Below are 21,826 nucleotides of genomic sequence, written 5' to 3'. Positions count from 1 at the left end.
TATGTGTCAGTGAATAACTTACTCTGGGATTGTTTTATTCAAATTTGCCTAGCAGTGCACCAAGCGTGCATTACCGTAGCACATGGCGAAGGCACAGACGGAAACTGACCCAGGGGAGATAACTCCCGAATCACATCACCAAAGTTATAGATATCACGTTCCAGTGATGCAATACAATTTATTGATCTGTCACTCTTATATGGTGTTGTTTTTGTGATTTTAAGAAAATCAGGAAATCAGTGCAACATTTTGAAACAACTTTTGCCGATGTTTAGTGCTACCTCAATGAAGGATACTGCCGAAAACACCCGACCTGGCCACATTAAACCGACAACAGGCAAACCAGTCGTCCCACTACAATAATACTGAACGCTTAGGAGTAGCAACCACCATTTTTAAAGATTGGTATGTCTTGGCCAGGGGACAGACCCAAACACTTTTTCACACTGGGGCGAACGCTCAACTAAAGGTATTGTCAATGGAGACATTAGGAAGAAAGATAAGATCCATAATATAGTTGCCTCTTATGATCATAAAATAGGATACAATCCTTACGCCCTACCTGAAGGGCACAAATTTCAACCTATCAACATGTTCATATTTAAGGGCTGCTTTCTGAGCCGTGACAATGTCCCCTGCTGGGACCGATGCGGCCGGTTTGGCAAGATACTTCATTACGAGCAGTTAAAGTTTTGGGGGTTTCATTCTGTTCTTTTTGATCAAATGAGGTGATTTTCACTAGCATATTGTGATGACTCTGTTTTGTAGAGATTAACCACCATTGTTGCTGACATGTGATAAATGTTCAAATCACGAGTTTTCAGCTAAACTGAATAGCCTAAGATCTCTCATAATTAATAACGATGACGACGATGCATATGACCAGTATACGTTTTGTTGTAACCCCGTCGTATTTTCAGATAGATTTACATATCCTACATCCAACTCGTTTCTTATCAACACCGATTTCAGCCTTTATATAACCAAAAGGTAACTTTTCCTTTGAGGATTTTGAAAAATTTCAAAATTTGCCCGTCATGCCGTCTGCTGATCAAATGCGTTTTTTTTTGTTCAATTATTTCCCCTTATGTGTGAACGTCGGTAGCAATTCAAACTTCAAACACGCTTATGATTGAGAGAAAATTCGTAATCTATTGCCGCTCCTTAACCTTCGTGAAACCGATTGTTTTACAGTGATAGCTGTTTCATCAGGGTTTATTTTTTTATCGGAAAGTATGGAAAAAATGACGTCATGCCGCGACTGTTAGTCTGTCACCGTATCTGACCTCTGGATACTAGTGTATATCGTAATGTCTAAATAACCAATGTCCGCTACCAGGATGAAACCACACGTAAAGTTAAGTCAAAACACCATCAATAGACAGTATTGATAGCTTGGCATATCATCGACGACTTCGTGAATTTATCATCAATTAATCGAACTGAGAGGTATATAATCGCAATCTATCGACAGTACGATGTATTGTTAATAATTTCTGATAAACAATGCCGACTACTCACGGATGAAGATACAGGTCGTTTCAAACAATGTGAAAGTTATATTGTTTGTATATTATCTCATTCATTGTGCGATGTAAAGACGGACGTGTTTCAGGCGTCTTGATATACCTGTCGGTTGCGGTTTGATCACCCTAGATCTGATTTTTAGAATGTGACTTAACCAAGATTTTTGCTAGAGTATCTGTATAGCGATTGGTTTCATTGAAACAAGTAACTTTCCCTCCTCGAATACTCGGTCGTATCCTTCATGCAGATCTAAATCTTTGCTCATGTTTTCCTTCGTATAATTAATTTCGAGCGATGGTTTGGTTATATTGTCATTATTCCTTGTTGGACGTGATATGTGACAGTAGTCCAGAAGACGCTTACTATTTCGGAACATCTGGTTTTTCTATCCTTGTACATTTTTAAGGATATCCATAAAGAGTTTGTTTATATATTTACTTTTGTTCTTTTTCCCGATATCCATGTTGGTATTCTCCGTTTTTGTTACAATTTTATCCCACCTTAAGTAAATGTGATAAGACTATCTGATAATATCATGTTCTTCATGACAAATAAAACTACCAGCTTATTGTCTTATTGAAATCAAACCTTTACTGTAACATTTTGATTAATGCGGGCTTACGGTATTTCCTCTATATTGTCTTGACTGCAATGAAACTGTGACGTAGTTATAAGATAAAATTATATTTTCGTTAATTTACCGATCAACTTTGAATAATATATTTCAAATGTTTGACCTTCTGGTCAAAATGAAATGCACGATACAGGATCAACCTACAATTGAAGAGTGGAATATGCTCATAGATGTAAAATGGTCACGTGATAATATCATTGTTACCATTGTTTGTTATGTGATGTTAATATTGGACAATGTTTACTTAATGTGAAAATAGCATTGTCAATTTACCATCGTTACTAAATGCGATATGAACATTGTAAGTTAACCATGTGTTTTATTATGGAAATTCATGTGATATTAACATACATGCATTATGTATACGTAAGAGGTATTTAAAGATTACTAATGTTGATATGACATTTGGTACAATTTGATTAATGTTTACCTGAAATTCACATTCCACTTTAATGGCCCCAGAAGTTGACAGACATTTGATAGTATTAGTCGTCTTAGCTACTTGAAGGTATATATATATTTGAAAGTATTAGTCGCCCTAAGGGGTACACAGTATTAATTGCCATAGGTAGGAATCACCAGAGCTATGTAGGTAGATATTTGGTAGTATTCGCCTCCATAGGTACATGTTGGTTGATACTTGAAATTATTCACTGCCATATTAACATGTTAAATAACAAGTAGCAGTTACCAGACCCAGTAGGCTGGCTAGTTATGTATAACCTATTGAAAAAACATGATTTTTATTACAAACACACATATGCTGTGAACTTATTTTGTTAGCAAAATGAGTAGAAAATGTTCTGTCAAAAGCGTTGATTTTTTACTCGATTTTTCTTCAATTAAACCAATTTTTTATATGATCTTTTAATTGTTTAAGATGCATACAATATCAACAAAATCATGAAACATCGTTATATGTTAATTAAAAAAATACAAATGTAATTATAATGGATAAATAACAGAAATGTAAAATAAGATCACAGTTGACATGCACTCGAAAAATATCAGCATAAAACAAAACAAAGTATTATTTAAGAAGTTTGGTACATTACCTTATATACTATATATAACAAACTACAGGTACAATAGTTATTACAAAGGTAAGTTATTTGGTTGTTTATCACTCAAATTCACTATTAAGGAATATAGCTAGATCAATGATTTCAAAAAGTAAAATACACAAATTCACAAAAATGAAACCTATTAAACAAACCCTATCGTAATACTGACCCACACAGTTCCATGTTAGATTAATATGTGTACTTTCCTTAACGTGTTCCTTTGACTGGGCTGTTTGGGAACAGGGACGAACCAAAGTGTTCTCATTTATTTGTTGACTATCAATATTCTTAATTACTAAATTTCTATTTTCGTTTGACATCCCCTGAGCCCCAGTGTATATGTAATACCCAGATTCGGTCCGTGTACACAGTTGTTCGTTGGTTATGGCGGCACTTTCTTCAAAGCTAACTGTAGAATTTCTTTTCATTCCTCCAATTTTATTTTTTCGTGAAAGACATGCAAACAATGTTTGAATCCAGTTTGGTATTGGTCGATCCGCCTCGACTTTATAAATTTGAAGTCCGAATATTGCCATGACTACGGTTACACTACTGGACAAGAGTTGTAAGAGAAGATAGACTGTGAGGCGGGCTATATGAGGCTCGGACGAACTTGGTAATTTATCAGACACAATTGATAAAAATACAGCCAAAGACAAAAGTATGGTGGTTCCGAATGCACTCCTCTCCCCTGGCTCGGGTGGTAGGATGAAAATAAACACATTCAAAAAGCAAACTATTGATATTGGAAGAAGTAAATTCAAAATGATAAAGAGTGGTCTTCGCTCGAACTTAAGAACCATTCGTATTAATTCACTACCACCAATCACAGGTTTAACGCTCATACTTGAGGAATGGACTTTCCAGCTTCCGTTTTCTGTAAAGTTAGTGAAAGACATTGAATTGAATGGAAGCTTTAAGGAGAAGAAACCTGGGTGGTATCCTGAAGGCACAAAGAAAATCTCGCATTTTTGTCGATCAAAGGGATAAAACGCGACGTTAGCACTACAAGAAATTTCAAACAAATCTGGAACTTCCCAGTAAGCATTTCCATTGTATTCGTAAAACACCGGTATGAAGTCATGTCCGATTCTTTTGATTTCACCATACGGTTTTCCTACTCCTGCGAAGGGAATCCAAACCTTGGATTCGGCTAGCGATACACTAGTAATGTTGCCGTACTGCTGTGGGTCCCAGATCATCCTGTCATCATTCCAGGTAATGCGGACGGCTCCCAGAATGGCCAACTTCCCGTTCAGATCGTCAAACTCTTTCAGTGAAAACATATTAAAAGATACATACAAAGTGACAGGGTCCATCTGGTCATTGTTTGGACTTAAATCCCTGTTGTAGTTGGTTAACATTTTGGTTTGTAAATTATGCATATCTTGTCTTGTCGTAAGACTGTCTGTTCCATTAAACAGTGCTAAAATACAACAACCGTACAGGTAAAACACGAACTCGGCCATATTGAAGAGATAACAACGTCCAGGAAAACTGTGCACTGTATACGTACAGCAGAAAATATGTATACATTCATTGATGTCATTCTGTATTTATATGTACGTAACTACATACGTCAAGCTATTCGGCTGTGAAATGTTTTATAAGTAGGTGGACTAAGTTATTTTAACACGGTTCGTTTGACGCAATACTATGACTCATTCTCACCTTCCCTTCACATAAATGGGGAATTTCAGCGTGCTTAAGTGGATCCGGTTCTGTTCATTAGACATATAATGATATTGTTCCGCATGAACTTACGCCGCTTGTCATTATTTAAAACACTGATTACCACAGTGTAAATATTCAGTATCATAGCGTACATATTTGTTGTAAATGTGCTATGCAAACATATTTGGAGAGATAAATATCAGCAATAACTTAAGTGAATTAAAATGTTTTTGACGGAACACGGTAAATATGTTTACCGTTATAGTTTTATGTTTGTATTGTTTTAAGGCACATCTATAGTTGGATTCGTACAGGGCCAAACAACATCGTAAAATGACGTTTACAAAATACCTTGTGTGTACGTAAAATATACAGCTAATGATAGCAGTTGTCACGTACTTTGTTAAAATAAATCTGAACACTGAAATGAACCAAGTGACTGGACCCACATCAGCATATTTTATATTGTATTTTTGTGGCTTCATTACTTTATATGTGCAGTTGACAACAAAGGATTTATGTATTAAAGTATATCAACTAAGGCCGTCGTTGGTTTATTAGACAAAAGGCAATTGGCATGTCATATATTTGTAAAACACAATAGGGTATGTAAAGATAAGGCTAAGACACAGACCAACAATGATGTTGCATGGAAGACACGGAAGAAATCCACGATTCTTTACTAAAGAGACCTAGAAAGCTAGTTGTCCTCTATGATTAACATGTAGTAGAATACAGTGGGCAGAAGAAAGAATAGACACCATCCCGACCCATGCAAGGGATCATCTGGGGCCAAATGCATTCGAAATATACCTTACTGTAAAGGGTTGGTCACAGACAAGACAAGGGCAAGATATTCGTTTCGTAAAATATAACTGAGTGATATATGGTTCTTTCCTTCGGCGATTTTTCTAGTTGTTCACGTGTAACCAAACGAGGTTGAAGCTCACATAATTTGTTTGTCGTTCGAGAGCAATGGTCTTACCAGTTTGTAATTAAATCTACCATCACTGTAAAACAGAACATCGGAGCATGACATTTCATATACTTTCTTTGTATGGTAACCTTTTTTCTTTGCTGCCTTATAAACTCTTTCAAATAATTTCAACATAAATGAAAATTATAATTATATATATATGCGATATATCTGTTATATTTTACGAAAGCCGAAAACAAGGTTTATTTATACCTATAGAAAAACTTCTCATACAAAGATTTTTCTCTCTAAAAACTGCGCATTTTTTGGAATGTTGTATATACTGTTCAATGCAGAATTTGCACGCACGACGAATAATCTATCAATACACACTTTATACAAGTACATTGGTACAAATAGTTGCACTACAATATAGCAACACGACATCATCTATTCATCAAGGTCAATAAAAGAAAGTATCAATATATAGGAATATACCCTATACGACATTAAGACATTTTTCCGTTGTAAATCGTCCGAGGTTCTATGCGAGATTGGCCCTGCAGGTAAGGCGTAAGAATTGTACCTGCTGCACCCATTGCATGATCGTAAGAGGCGACTAAGTTTGGGATCTTTTCTCTTTTCTTCTTTCTGAAAAACTGTCTTCTTTCCAATGTCTACCTTGACAATGCCGCACTTTTGGCCTTTAGTTGAGCGTTCGCCGTTGTGACGAAGGCTTTAGGTTCGGTCCCTTAGCCGAGACATACCAGAGTCTTTAAAAATGGTAGTTGCTGCTCCTGCTTAGCGCTCAGCATATTAGGAGTGGGACGACTGGTTCGCCTGTTGTCAGTATAATGTGACCGGGTTGGGTGTGCTGCTGGGTGTCTTCGGCAGTATGTTTCAGTGAGGTAGCACTATAAATCGGCAAAGGTTCCGGCCTATCACAAGGGCACTTAACACGAACATACCGTAGCCTCCCAAAACACACATACGCACTCGCCACACGCATGCATGTCGCACGCACGGGAGGCCGTCCTCAAATGACCTTAGCTGTTAATAGGACGTTAAACAAAATAAACCAAACCAAACATCTATGCAAGATTTTCTATAAATCGGCAAAAGTTCCGGCCTATCACAAGGAGACTTAACACGAACATACCGCAGCCTCCCACAACACACATACGCATTCACCACACGCATGCATGTCGCACGCACGGGAGGCCGTCCTTAAATGACCTGTATATTAATAGCGATTTTTGCTAGAGCATTACTAGAGTATGCCTTGGTTTGGTTTATTTTGTTTAACGTCCTATTAACAGCTAAGGTCATTTAAGGACGGCCTCCCGTGCGTGCGACATACATGCGTGTGGCGAGTGCGTATGTGTGTTTTGGGAGGCTGCCATATATTCGTGTTAAGTTAATACTTTTGCCGATTTATAGAGCTACCTCACTAAAGCATACTGCCGAAGACACCCAGCAGGACACCCCACCCGGTCACATTATACTGACAACGGGCAAACCAGTCGTCCCACTGCTAATATGTTGAGCGCTTAGCAGGAGCAGCAACTACCATTTTTAAAGACTCTGGTATGTCTCGGCCAGGGGACAAAACCCAAAGCCTTCCTCACAGGGACGAACGCTCAACTATAGAAACATCTAAATCGTAAAGATATGTTTTAAAGGGTCTGGTTTGGTATTGTTTTATTTGTTTAACGTCCTATCAATAGCAAGGTCATTTAAGGACGGCCTCCCCTACGTCTGCGATATGCATGGGTGTGGTGAGTGGGTGCGCGTGTTTTGGGAGGCAGCAGTATGTTCTTGTTAAGTCTCCCTGTAATAGTCCGGAACTTTTGCCGATTGATAGTTCTACCTCAATGTAGCATACTGCCGAAAACATCCAGCAGGATACCCCACCAGGTCACATTATACTGACAACGAGCGAACCAGTCGAAGCCTTTTTTTCATTTTTACTCAGACATATGTATTCTCAGTATTATGATATATGTGACCGTTAAGAGCAGTCAGTGTAAATACTGAAGACAACGACTAATAGTATAATTACGATTTTAAAAAGTTGACAATTACACGGTAAAAGTAGAATAAAAAGAGATAGCGAGAGAGACAGACCGACAGAGACACATAGACACACAAAGAGAGTCAAAGCAATAAAACAACACCTACAGTATTGCTTCTGGTAAAATATATGTAAATAACACCGAAAGTCCATGCAATCTTTAACTTCTTTCATAATATTCAAATGGCCTCTCCATTGTCAACGAGTTGTACTAGTGTCTTCTATAATGTGTCTGGTACAATGCTTCAAACATGTAAATACGTGTAAATAATACATATGTACCTAAAGACAAGTAATCATTTGTATGATTTATTTCGTAATGTACTCGTTGTAATATTATGCTAGTCGCTTATATAGAAATCATGTTGAAAGGGAAGACCTGACTTAATTTCCACCCCCTTAGGGATCTCAACCCGTGGACAACAATTACAATCATGAGTGTTTGGCAGCTCAAGAATTTCATTCCGAGGGTTGAGATCCTACTGTCTCAATCCAAAGGGGGTGAATGTTTGTTCTCTTACCCTTGTAACGGTTCGATTTTCCCTACAACCAAGGTTCTCAATTATATGCTTCAGTGAGGTAGCACTATAAATCGGCAAAAGTTCCGGCCTATCACAAGGAGACTTAACACGAACATACCGCAGCCTCCCAAAACACACATACGCACTCACCACGCGCATGTATGTCGCACGCACGGGAGGCCGTCCTTAAATGACCTTAGCTGTTAATAGGACGTTAAACAAAATAAACCAAACCAAATCTTAATTATATGCTTAATGGTACCGTGCTTTGAATATATAAACCACACAAACACTAGATACAGGTCCTACATTTATTCAGCACTATCATTGGCAATATAAAACAACTAGTAACCATAACTATTTACAGCACCACAGAATAAAGCAGAATCCACACTATCATACATAAAGCAGCTATTACCTCAAAACATAGACTGAAAGACTGAAGGAAAGTAACCAACCAATGGCTTCTGTTAAGTGTAAGGAAAGTGTATAAAGGAAAGAATAGAAGGGAAGTAAACAACCAACTTGCATAGAGATACCAGCCAATGGCTTCTACATCTTCATACAACTTCCCACACATACTCGTTACATTCAAACATATAAACTAGCACACTTTTCCATTCACAATGGTGCACATAGATTGGCATACACTATTTTCAATATGAAATACACAATCATATTTACTCGCACACATTACCAAACTAAATACATATTCTCATAATACATATCTATACACACCCACAATTAATAATTCAACTATAATTAAACGATATACTCTAACACATACACAAATACATTCTTCTTTTAGGGAAACAACTCTCAAATAAAGGTACATAATTCGCATTCCCGTTACACCCTCTTTGTTCTTTCAATGTATCAAACATTTAGGTCACAGCAATGTAAGACAATTTGTCGTGATGCGATTTGTCAACATGACGTCATTGTATTGTTGCAATGTTGCCGTTGCGTTAAACTATTTTTAGAAGGTGCAAAGAGCTCGTGTAGCGTGTTTTAATCATAGGGTAGATAAGAACATCTCACAACAGTAGAATAGTGGTATTCCAGGTTAAAAGGAAATGATATCCAGTTCTCTACAAATGAATCGAATTAATTAACTCTGCAATGCATAGGTAAGTATACGATATGCTCGATGCTAATCAAATTCCCAGTGTGACCTTTGATCCTGGTCGTTAAACACACCGTGTATGTATTTATGGAACTGCCTTGACATGGCAAGGAAATAGCGGGGATACTGTCGAGGAGAGATCAAATGGCTACCGTCTGGAAGTCGAATTATTTTAAACACACAATCCTTCCCTGGTGCACCTGAAATTCCCCAAAGCTGCAAAGTGTGACTGTCTTTTATTCCAGGAATACGCTCGATACCCGGTATTCTATCTATGCCAACTAGCCAGTGATCTACGCTAGAATCAACATGCATACATATTGATCGAGTGTCGTGATCAAGCCTGATGCTGAAATAGTTCCCATCTTCCGCCTTTTCCAACACAAAATGGCTCTCATTTGAAGCCTTTAGTTCCTTTTTGCCTCGAACATATCTTTTGAATGTGGGTAACCCTCTAGATTGAAGTAATCGTACAGCATCATATTCTGGATATCGCTGTGTTGCCATCGTAATTGGTCGGGTTTTCAAATAATCTAGATTCTGATAGATGTTCAATTCTGACATGTATTTGTGCAAAAACGGCATTTCATCCGGATCAAGTATTGCTAAAACGACTGAAGTCATTTCGTTAGGGTTTGCTAGCTTTGCTAGTAATCTCTCTGCGTCGTTTCTGTAAGATCTAAGACAATTACTTATTGCCGCTATTGTTCCATCAAGTTGATCACTTGCTCTCTGAATGATGCACACCAGGTAAAACAATATCACTTGCTTTACAACAATGAGTTGACAGTACAGCTGCAAGTATGTGAGAATTTTCCTGGCTGTGTTTGAATCCTTGTCCGCGGAGCAATCATACGACTTGAAGAGACGTTCAATTCTTATCTTAAGCTCACATATGAATGCATCCTTGTTTTCTGCCATATTGCGGGGCTGCAATGCATGTATGTCAGACTCCGTGATACGCTCGCTAGACTGCAGACCACGCAAGTACTGTTGTGTATGTTGGAACGATTGGATACAGGCTTCAGCCTTGGTGTTTATTTGTTCGTCATCATACCTCTCTAAGGCATCGTCGATAGCGCTCCTGACTACGATTCCAACATCACTGTTTCCTGTGCCTCCCCAAAATGTTGACAATATTTTTTCGATCACCTTTGCTATTTTCGGAAGATAGGACACGACATTGAATATGGTATTTACAACTGGAATGGATTTAATCAAAACCTGTAGAAATTCACAGTCTTTTATTGATTCGTAAACCAAGGCTATACCTCGCAAAGCGGTTGCAATTGCAGCAGGGATGTTTACTGTTGTTGAACTATTTTCATCTATGTCTATTTGGATGCCGAAGTCGGCCATTTGTTCTATAACAGTATTCAATGCTACCATCTTATCGTCTAATTCACTTCCAGAAGCTTCGGAGTTATCTCTGCTCCTCCAAGCATCCATTCCATGTGACGGAAAGGCCCGATTTTCTCCGTTCTCCTCCCTGCTTGTTTCTTGAGCGGGGGTCGTCTGTGATGCTCTTGTAATCCATCTTGATGTAACTATGTATAGTTAATCTGTTAAAAGTAGATACATTACATGCGTTATATTTATATTCATTCAAATGCCTTCATATAGGGTTGTAGGGTAGTTTGTTTTAAGCTAGATTCTGAATAATAGGAGATGTATCATGGAGTAGTGTATGAAAGACAATTTATCAGCACCTTTCAAAACAAATTATATAATAATAGGATACAGTAAATCAAAATCTATTAAACTGCACCATACAGCTGTTTCGTCCTTGTAGGACTCATCCGTATGCCTAAAAAAAGACATAAAATGGTCATTGGATGTGACTAAAAACTCAAAATAGGCCAAACGGAATATCAAATTGTGGATGGGGAGGTTCCAAAGACCTATGTAAAAAATGTATTCACTTTTAGATTTTAAAAGACCTTTAAATACATATATATTTTAAAACATCACATGTCACTATTCGAAGGAATTGAAACGTGACCCATGTAATGATAAAACACAGCCAGATGACCCTTTGACACAGATATATACATTATTGGTTATGTAAGTAATTGCCCTGCATTTTAGAATTCTGAAAACCATGATGACTAAATAATTACCAACGTGTCTAAAAGTAATAAACCATATAGCAATTTTGTACAGCCATGTTACTTTTTATATTCTTTTTACTGATTCTGTATTGTCTGCCTATCACATCGTATTGTCTGTATTCTACATTTGGTAATATGTTTGACATATTTGTGTAGCGTGTAGTTAATCTTAATATTTAGTATGTATGGTATCCGTACCCACTAATAATTGTATATACCGTTAACCATATTTGTGTAGCTTGTATATTATGCTATTTGTATAGTGTGTGAATAACCATATGGACTAATAATTGTGTACTGCTAGCAAGATTTGAAAAGTCTGAATACATTTTATAGTCTTTCTAGTAAGCAGTTTATGTATAAACTGAATACCATATTTGTGTATCTTTTATACAGTCGTACACTATGTTGTAATCTGTAAATTTATTTGTATAGTGTGAATTCGTACTCACTTAATAACCTGTACATGTGTTTACTAGCGGCCATTGCTGTTGAGAGGATGTAAAATGAAACATGACCGAACTAAACACCTATAATTACCAAGTATAACGAATTTAGCTTATTTTATCAACCGTTCATTGGACACATATTACTAAAGATGATGAAAAGTTATGACAAACAAACCTCACGCAAACAAATCGTATCCTAACAACTCATATTCTGTGGTATTTTAAATAGTTGTGGATATTACGAATGTTCAAACGGGAAGTTTTAAACAAGATCATTTCTACCCAGGACGGGTACAGACATGAAATCTAAATATTCCGCCTAACCCACCTTTACTATAGATACAAGACAAGTTCTTACCGACTTTGCCTATGGAACCAGGAGTTATAACGGCATGATATTAGTCTCTTTGTGCACCTCAGCTAGATATATATTACTTAGGTATTAAGCATATGTCTTATGTAATCAGATTGAGACGATAATTCTAACCAGACAAAACACAGACAGATGACCTAAATGTTTATTCACCTAACAATTATCAATGGGTGCACGGAAGCTAAACCGGTTTGCTAAATTTAGAATTGAATCGTGATACAACTGTATTATGTGGTTGTGGCCTGTTCCCCTTTCTGTTTTCTGTTGAAATATATGACGTGTTATGTCCTCATTATTATCATTAGAATGATTCAATTCGATCGATGTATATAAAAAGCAACCAAGTCGAACGAACTTTCATTAAAGTCTATTAAAATCTCAATATCATACATTCTTACATAGTACATTCGTGTTGACAGCAATCAACACACAATGGACAGTTATATAACAAAAAAATCAACACACAATGGACAGTTATATAACAAAAAAATCAACACACAATGGACAGTTATATAACAAAACAATCAATAACTGAAATACTTGTGAATCAAGAGGTTTCGTTAATTAATTACTCCTTACATATGCTGGTATTTTTCATCACTGATTTGGTGACATATCAATAAAGTGACAGAAAAATATTCTAAGAACCTCATACACAACGTATGTAAAGTTTTTAACATAAAATTATCACCTGCTTGGGCTACATCGCTGCATTGTCATACTGAATGTCGATTTACATGAGACCCAAATAAGATTCGGTTTTCACACTACCTCTTCAAATCGTTACGTTGTTCGATGGTAATGAAAACATACACATGCATATAAAAGTCCTTCAGTTTTATTAAAATATGAGTTTCATTCAAAGTACTTGTCAATCAATATATGTTAAATTTCAGTCGAACGATACTCCAGGAACAGAAAGTATAAATTTCCAACTAGTTCCAAAGTACACACTATACTTGCGAGAAAATAACTGCCGAACAGAAAGATTAAAAACTACTAAGTTAAAATACCGGACACGATTTTATAATATCTATCTAAAACAGGCACATGGAACGTTAAAGTTTGTCTCTTGCTAAAACTCTTAGTCTCTATCAACATCTCTAAGTCATTAACAAATAACCGTCATTAAGCTCTATTATCATTTGCTAAAGCCAACTACTCATACTGTACATGCTAAAATGCTAAACGTAACCACTAACACAATCTAATAATGATATCGTGGTCAAGTTTTATACATACAACCTCTGGTAACCTACAAAGGAATATCGTGGTCAAGTTTTATATACACAATCTCCGGTAACCTAAACAGGAATATAGTGGTCAAGTTTTATATACACAATCTCCGGTAACCTACAAATGTAAACAGGAATATAGTGGTCAAGTTTTATATACACAATCTCCGGTAACCTACACAGGAATATCGTGGCTAAGTTTTATATACACAATCTCCGGTAACCTACACAGGAATATCGTGGCTAAGTTTTATATACACAACCTCTGGTAACCTACACAGTAATATCGTGGTCAAGTTTTATATACACAATCTCCGGTAACCTACACAGGAATATCGTGGCTAAGTTTATATACACAATCTCCGGTAATCTACACAGGAATATCGTGGTCAAGTTTTATATACACAATCTCCGGTAACCTACACAGGAATATCGTGGCTAAGTTTAATATACACAACCTCTGGTAACCTAAACAGGAATATCGTGGTCAAGTTTTATATACACAATCTCCGGTAACCTAAACAGGAATATCGTGGCTAAGTTGTATATACACAATCTCCGGTAACCTACACAGAAATATCGTGGCTAAGTTTTATATACTCAACCTCTGGTAGCCTCCACAGTAATATCATGGTCAAGTTTAATATACACAACCTCTGGTCACCTAAACAGGAATATCGTGGTCAGGTTTTATATACACAATCTCCGGTAACCTAAACAGGAATATCGTGACTAAGTTGTATATACACAATCTCCGGTAACCTAAACAGGAATACCGTGACTAAGTTGTATATACACAATCTCCGGTAACCTACATAGGAATATCGTGGTCATGTTTTATATACACAATCTCCGGTAACCTATACAGGAATATCGTGGCTAAGTTTTATATACACAATCTCCGGTAACCTACACAGGAATATCGTGGCTAAGTTTTATATACACAATCTCCGGTAGCCTACACAGGAAGAGACTATACACATATAACTTTATACTTATTCAATGCAGCTACTGAATGGCCACATAAATAGGCACACTGAGCATCTGTTTTGCCTGTAATCCTTCGTCATTCTATTCTCAGTCGGACTGTATATTTTTGTTGTCTTTATTTTAAGACTATTAAGAGATTTGGTTCAGTTGAAACAGCAGCTGATCGGCTGATTTAGTTATGTCTTATCAACATATAAGGTCAAGTAACGGCAGTCGACCCTGTTTGCGAGATGCGTGCGTGTAGTTAGTGTGTGTGTCTCCTGATACCGCGAAACTGATGTCTACTTTATAGTTCTGCCAGTCCTCACAATTGTTTAAAGGTTGTTTTATTTTGCAATGTAATAAATTTATAAGGACTGCATTTGCTCACAAGCAAATTATGTTTTGCTAAACAATATAATTATGTCCCCTACCGGATCCCGCTAGCTATCATGGTCCTTTACAAGTGACTGAAGTTTTATTAAATCCCTGAATGAATAAAGCTGCTGCTAAACAACTAACGAAGAATATTCTGAAGAAAAAAACTGGTGGTCTTCACCTTGTCCAACCGAGTCCAAGACAGTCCTCTGGCATTGTGTGACGTTTGGTCAAAATCGCTCAATGACTGAATAATAAACATGCAGTCGGGAATACCACTACGTTTTTGTCGAACATATTGTTGATTAAAGTAGGTTTGGTTTAATTTTATTTGTTTAATGTCCTATCAACAGCTAAGGTGAGTGCGTATGTTTGTGTTATGTATCCTTGTGATAGGCCGGAACTTTAGCCGATTTATAGTGCTACCTCACTGAAACATACTGCCCACGACATTAAGCAGGACACCCACCCGGTCACATTAGTTGTCGAAGAGGGGAGGGGGGTTCCAGTGATTTAGTGATAATACGAGCCGATTTTTTTGGCAAGCGGGCTCAGGGCAACGGTAGGGGTTTAGGGTTCCCCGGTGGAAATTGAATACAGCATCTAGAGAGTAAGTTGCAGGAATCCATCGATGCATTCATAGTTATATCTGACGTGACTTTCATGTGCGAGAAAAATATCAAAAATTTGTAACTTGCTCGTGCAGAGAAAGTTATTGACTTTTCGTTAATACACCATATTTACAAAGTCAACATAGACTAAAACAAAAATAAAATACTTTCAAAACATTTTTTTTCTTAACGGATCAGAAATCGGAGATCGCAGTTTTATGCGTGCGTGACCCGTTTATATATATTAAGCGATTTTCGATTTGACTAAATTGTTTTACTTGCATCAATATATACAAAAGGCTTTCAAACTTACATTAAGCCATTTTCCAATTACATGTATATTTATAGATCTATCCAGATATGACATTCACAACATGGGATCATCGCAAGCATACATTAGAGAAAATTAATTTCATTACTTTCTGTGAAATTAAGATATGAACAGTATCCATTTTCAATTTTCTTTTCTTGTTTAGGCATGCTGCTGCAGAGATATCCTAAAGAAATATGAAAAAAACATCCGTTCAAACCATTTTTGGCATTGTGAGCGAAATACATGAAAATATACTATGAAATATGTTTTCACTCCTAGGTATCCATGGGAAACACTATTAGGCTATTGTTCCGTGGTCAACTCAGATATTTTTTCCCACAGTAGTGATACCAAGAAAATATTTATTGCCTTGGTTTCAACCAACATCTACGAGCAAAAATGGCGTTTCCCGCGCGAAAACTTCTATACTCAGTAGTAGGTACCTGGATATGATATCATAGGGGATATTTTGAAATAAATGTTACCCGCTTGCATCATATATTTCTGTCAAGAGATTCCCGGGCAGGAACTCATCATAACTACAGACCATGATACCGGCCGAGTGTCAGCCTCCCACGTGGACCCGCTATCGCCTTATACAATCAATTCGTGAAACTTGACGTTTGTAACAACGTTTGTAACAAACGTTTGTAACAAATTTTAATGCAAACTTTGTGTATTTGTTGTTAATTTTAAACGACTTGCAAGTTTACACAAATAATGAATATGTTTAGATTAGTTTAAAAGCAATCTACGTCGCCTATAATTTGCCCTTATAATATAATATCGATCATTGATCCTTTCCTGATCCAATTTTGCTGTTGGACCTCCTTTTATACCAATAAATGATCACGATTCACGTTCACATTGTCACCTTGATTGAATGTCTACTTTTAATAGTATTAACTAATATAGCATTTAGGCATTTGTTTTTGTTTTATTCACTAGCTTCACCGCTAGTGAAAGTTACCCGTAAAACGCATCCTAGATTCTGGTCAAGGTTTTGAAGGTACGAAGTTCGATCCTTCTTTTTGGCTTACAATTAGTGATTAGAGTTTTAATTTAAACGAAACATCAAACAAACAATATGAGTAAAGAAATGTTGGTACAATCATGAATAGGTTTAAAATGACTAATGAGGCTATGTATAAGTCATATATTATGAAACATACGATATTTTTAAGATATTTCACAAATTTGGATGTGTTAATATTGTCCCTATTTGCCGCATATTTTCAAAATTTTATCTTATCTACGTTAAGGCCGAAACAAACCATTCAGTGACATCACTTCACACGGTAAACATACTTAAGATATATATAGAGTACATTCCACTTTATAAGAACGTTGAGAAATCGAATACACACCTATTTATACTGCTGTATATCTTTATTAGCAAAATACTCGAATGATACATGAAGCAACCTAGAAAATCTTGAACCCCGAAAAAGTACTGGCTGTCGAGTAAATAGTGGTACTTTCCTGATGGAAATCTACCTTAACAAACACTTCATCACCGACATCTAGGTGTACCATAGCTGTACCAGTATAGGAGCCGTAATGATACGCATTTCCTGCCACAAGGATACCGACCACCTGTCCGTTGCGCGTGAGATGTGTGTCGGCCCAATGATCGGACGCTAATGTGACCGTCCAGAAGAAGGCATACGTTCCCAATGTCCCACATGTGAACGTTCCCGTGTTGTTACTGTACATCCCTCCGGTATTGGTTAGGACATCTCCGAACACGACCTCGTAGCCTTTACCAGGATTAACCAAATCGCGACTAAGGACGGCATGGAATGCAACATTTTCCCCGGGAGAACCTGGAGAATAACATTCGATGTAACAGACCTTAGTTTATGTTATTTTTTCAGTCGTGAAACAAAACAAAATACCTGACATTGGTGTGTGTCCCTTCCAGGTACCAAACGTTTATTTATGCCCCTTATCTGTCGTGAAACAAAACAATGTAACAGACATTTATTTATTGCCCATTCTCATTCGCGAAACAAAACAGTATGACACATGTTTTTTGTTTACCTTCCCAGTCGTGAAACGAAACACAGTTCCGTTTAAGGTGAGAAATGCACCCTAGGTTCTGCTCTTGGTTACGAAGATATAATGTATATCGAAAGTATAATTGTTATCATTAAATTTCTAACGACCCATCAAAACTTTAGTTATGTCTGATCATGACACAAAACAAAGTAACGTACATGTATTTGTGGTCATTCTCAGTCGTAAGACAAAATAATGGAACATACCTTTATTTATGTCTGTTCTTAGTCGTGTAACAAAACATAGTAACAAACCTTTATGTATGTCCGTTCTCAGTCATGTAACAAAGAAAGTGAAGACCTATCGCATGCCGAAGAGGTTTGTAAATATATCTATTCAGAGGGAAAAATACTCGACACATCTGTGCCAAAACCACAGTATAGTTTGTATGGATGGCGATATAAAATAGGAAATCAGTTTAAACCTTATCACCTTACAACATAGGTTAGACGATGCTTACCGGCACGTATATCTACGGAAGGCTGTTTGTAGAAGGCCTGTTCACTCCGAATCCGTTCTTGTGTTACCTCAGAGTATCTAGTTGTGTTGCCAGGTGATTTTAAATTTGAATCCTTGAAGTCGTCACCATTTACATCAGCATTCAGTTCACGTGGTAGTTTTTTAGACAAGATTTCGTCTAAATCAAAACCTTTAGTTCTTAGAAAGTCAGTAATAACATTAATAGTTTCTGTCAGACTGAGATTTTCGGCTTGAATGTCTTTAATTTCTGATTTCATTGCTGTCTCTTGTTTAGTGATAACTTTATGGGAGATTTCCAGTTGTTGTACACGGTTGTTGACATCAGACAGCAATGTCACAAGGTCTGCCACAGTTTCCGGTAACTCACTGGAAAGTCCAGATACATAAGGAGTCTTCCGAGTCCAATTTAGACCAACCGCATATCCACATGCATTTTGTATTCCACCGAATACCATACACAATAACAAACCACTGTTAATCATGGTCAGTGAAGACATGTATTCGCTGTTTGACCCTGACACTGTATGGTGATAGGGAGAAGTGTACTTCAGATAACATTTCTAGATAACATTTAGAAAACTCCAACGCAACACCTAAAGAACAGCTATCTACAACTAGATGCATTAAAGGGAAGTAAAACAGTTTATCATAATGACTAAAGCTCGCTATTCCTTTTTTTAACAATATTCCGTCACCAATCATTCATTATTTTCGCATATTCTTTTATTTCATGAACAAATGAAAGAATTAAGCTTTTTTTTTTTTAAAGTTTCCGTGTATACAAGGTTTGTGAAAAGACATAAATGTATGTTACTTTATTTTGTTTCACGACTAAAAACGAACACAAATAAATATCTATTTCACAGCATATCCGAAATAATTCATTTAAACTTGTATTAATCCCGCTCAGGTGGAAGCGCGCGAGGGGTCTTACTGCGGCAGAAAACTGGAATATCCGGAGAAAACCCACGTGAGCGGGCAGGTGACCCCCTTACGTTTTCATGTCAGATCGGGAAATCGAACCACGAGGTATATGTAGGAAACTGGAATATCCGAAGAAAACACACGTGGGTGGACAGGTGACCCCCGTTACGTTTTCATGTCCGATCGGGAAATGGAACCATGAGGTATATTTGAAGGTTTCATATTTTGTCACAATGAAGTGTTTATATTAAATTACATGGTATGCGCTTCACCCGTCCGTCATGTAAACAATTTTTAGCCCACCATCATCAGATGGTGGGCTATTCAAATCGCCCTGCGTCCGTGGTCCGTCCGTCCGTCCGTAAACAATTCTTGTTATCGCTAATCCTCAGAAAGTACTGAAGGGATCTTTCTCAAATTTCATATGTGGGTTTACCTTGGTGCCTAGTTATGCATATTGCATTTTGAGACCAATCGGAAAACAACATGGCCGACAGGCAGCCATCTTGGATTTTGACAATTGAAGTTTGTTATCGCTATTTCTGAGAAAGTACTGAAGAGATCTTTCTCAAATTTCATATGAAGGCTCCCCTTGGTGCCTAGTTATGCATATTGCATTTTGAGACCAATCGGAAAACAACATGGCCGACAGGCAGCCATCTTGGATTTTGATAATTGAAGTTTGTTATCGCTATTTCTCAGAAAGTTCTGAAGGGATCTTTCTCAAATTTCATATATAGGTTCCCCTTGGTGCCTAGTTGTGCAAATCACATTTTGGGACCTATCTGAAAACAACATGGCCGACAGGCAGCCATCTTAGATTTTGACAATTGAAGTTTGTTATCGCTATTTCTCAGAATGTTATGAAGGGATCTTTCTCAAATTTTCATATGTAGGTTCCCCTTGGTTCCTAGTTATGCATATATTGCAGTTTGAGACTTATCGGAAAACAACCTGCCCGACAGGCAGCCATCTTGTATTTTGACAATTGAAGTTTGTTATCGCTATTTTACAGAAGGTACTGAAGGGATCTTTCTCAAATTTCATATGTAGGTTCCCCTTGGTGCCTAGTTGTGCAAATCACATTTTGGGACCTATCTGAAAACAACATGGCCGACAGGCAGCCATCTTAGATTTTGACAATTGAAGTTTGTTATCGCTATTTCTCAGAATGTTATGAAGGGATCTTTCTCAAATTTTCATATGTAGGTTCCCCTTGGTTCCTAGTTATGCATATATTGCAGTTTGAGACTTATCGGAAAACAACCTGCCCGACAGGCAGCCATCTTGTATTTTGACAATTGAAGTTTGTTATCGCTATTTTACAGAAGGTACTGAAGGGATCTTTCTCAAATTTCATATGTAGGTTCCCCTTGGTCCCTGGTGTTGCATTTTGGGACCAATCCGAAAACAACAGACAGCCATTATCGCTAAATCTTAAATTTTATATATAGGTTCCCCTTGTTTGAAAAGTACTAGAGGGCTGTTTCTGAATTTACACAGATTAGTAAGACTTAGAGGAAGGGAAAAGTAGAGAAAAGATCAATCTGACATGGAACCTATAAAGATCATGCAATGGTGGGCGCCAAGATCCCTCTGGGATCTCGTTTGTTACCCCTATTTCACAAGTCCTAGTTGTTCAGCCCTGCTGGTTGGGCGTAATAATTGTACCTGCTGCCCCAATAGCCTGATAGTAAAAGGTGACTCGATTTGCTTTTTTCATCTTAACATCTTATTTCTTCCTAATGTCTCTCGACAATGCCTCACTCTTTGCCTTTAGTTGAGCTTTCGCCCCAGTGAGGAAGGCTTTTGGTTTTGTCCGTTGGCCGAGACATATCGGTCTTAAAAAATGTAAGTTGCTACTCCTGATAAGCGCTCGGCATTTTGGGAGTGGGACGACTGGTTTTCCTGTTTTCGGTACACTGTGAACCGAGCTTAGTGTCCTGATTGTGTCGTCGATGAAGCAGATGATGCTTTCTCTTCTGGAGCACCTTGTCTAATTGTACTTGTACTTATCAGGAGCCTCCATACAAATCTATCGTTTTGTTGACTTTTCACCCTCAATTAATCGATTTTTAGTTTGAATTATGGTTACGCTATGTTGATATTGCTTTTTATTTGTACAAACCAGTAGTAGATGCGACGATCCCCGATAGGACGTTAAACAATAACAAGGGCCCAATGGGCCCAAAAGGCTCACCTGCAATGCAGTGATCTTTTCATATATGGATCCTGCAGTTATTTGAAAGCATGCTACAGGACCAATATAATCTCTCTCTGCACTTTGGCTTTTCACTAAAAGTCATTTAAAGATTTAAGCATACTTGATCGACGTGACCTTGAATGTGAGTCAGGGTCATTCATTTGAAAAAAAACTTTGTAGCCC

General features: G+C 37.3%; 3 protein-coding genes across 3 annotated transcripts; all 3 read right to left on the bottom strand.

Moving 5' to 3' along the window:
- Positions 1 to 2,296: 2,296 nt before the first annotated feature.
- On the bottom strand, positions 2,297 to 4,589 carry LOC117336637 (neuronal acetylcholine receptor subunit alpha-6-like). Its single transcript, XM_033897249.1, has 2 exons — positions 4,073 to 4,589; positions 2,297 to 2,301 (listed from the first exon to the last, which is right to left on the bottom strand). Exons 1-2 carry the CDS (start codon positions 4,587 to 4,589, stop codon positions 2,297 to 2,299), a joined length of 522 nt encoding a protein of 173 aa, XP_033753140.1.
- Positions 4,590 to 9,563: 4,974 nt separating this feature from the next.
- LOC117336636 (toxin CaTX-A-like) lies at positions 9,564 to 10,985 on the bottom strand. The gene has a single exon (XM_033897248.1). It carries the CDS (start codon positions 10,983 to 10,985, stop codon positions 9,564 to 9,566), a length of 1,422 nt encoding a protein of 473 aa, XP_033753139.1.
- A 6,360-nt stretch (positions 10,986 to 17,345) lies between these two features.
- On the bottom strand, positions 17,346 to 19,056 carry LOC117336360. Its single transcript, XM_033896863.1, has 2 exons — positions 18,497 to 19,056; positions 17,346 to 17,801 (listed from the first exon to the last, which is right to left on the bottom strand). Exons 1-2 carry the CDS (start codon positions 19,011 to 19,013, stop codon positions 17,401 to 17,403), a joined length of 918 nt encoding a protein of 305 aa, XP_033752754.1. The 5' UTR covers positions 19,014 to 19,056; the 3' UTR covers positions 17,346 to 17,400.
- Between the last annotated feature and the right edge of the window lie 2,770 nt (positions 19,057 to 21,826).

This window comes from Pecten maximus, chromosome 10 (assembly GCF_902652985.1).
Source record: "Pecten maximus chromosome 10, xPecMax1.1, whole genome shotgun sequence".
Lineage (NCBI taxonomy): Eukaryota > Metazoa > Mollusca > Bivalvia > Pectinida > Pectinidae > Pecten > Pecten maximus.
The sequence above is the reverse complement of the archived record's forward strand: the minus strand, read 5'-3'. Positions and strand labels throughout refer to the sequence as shown.

Excerpts from the sequence above, each read along its gene's own strand:
- LOC117336360 (XM_033896863.1), bottom strand. The coding sequence starts at position 19,013 with ATGTCTTCACTGACCATGATTAACAGTGGTTTGTTATTGTGTATGGTA. Across the intron at positions 17,802-18,496 it reads TTCCGTAGATATACGTGCCG|GTTCTCCCGGGGAAAATGTT; the intron begins GTAAGCATCGTC and ends GTTATTCTCCAG.
- LOC117336636 (XM_033897248.1), bottom strand. The coding sequence starts at position 10,985 with ATGGATGCTTGGAGGAGCAGAGATAACTCCGAAGCTTCTGGAAGTGAA.
- LOC117336637 (XM_033897249.1), bottom strand. The coding sequence starts at position 4,589 with ATGTTAACCAACTACAACAGGGATTTAAGTCCAAACAATGACCAGATG.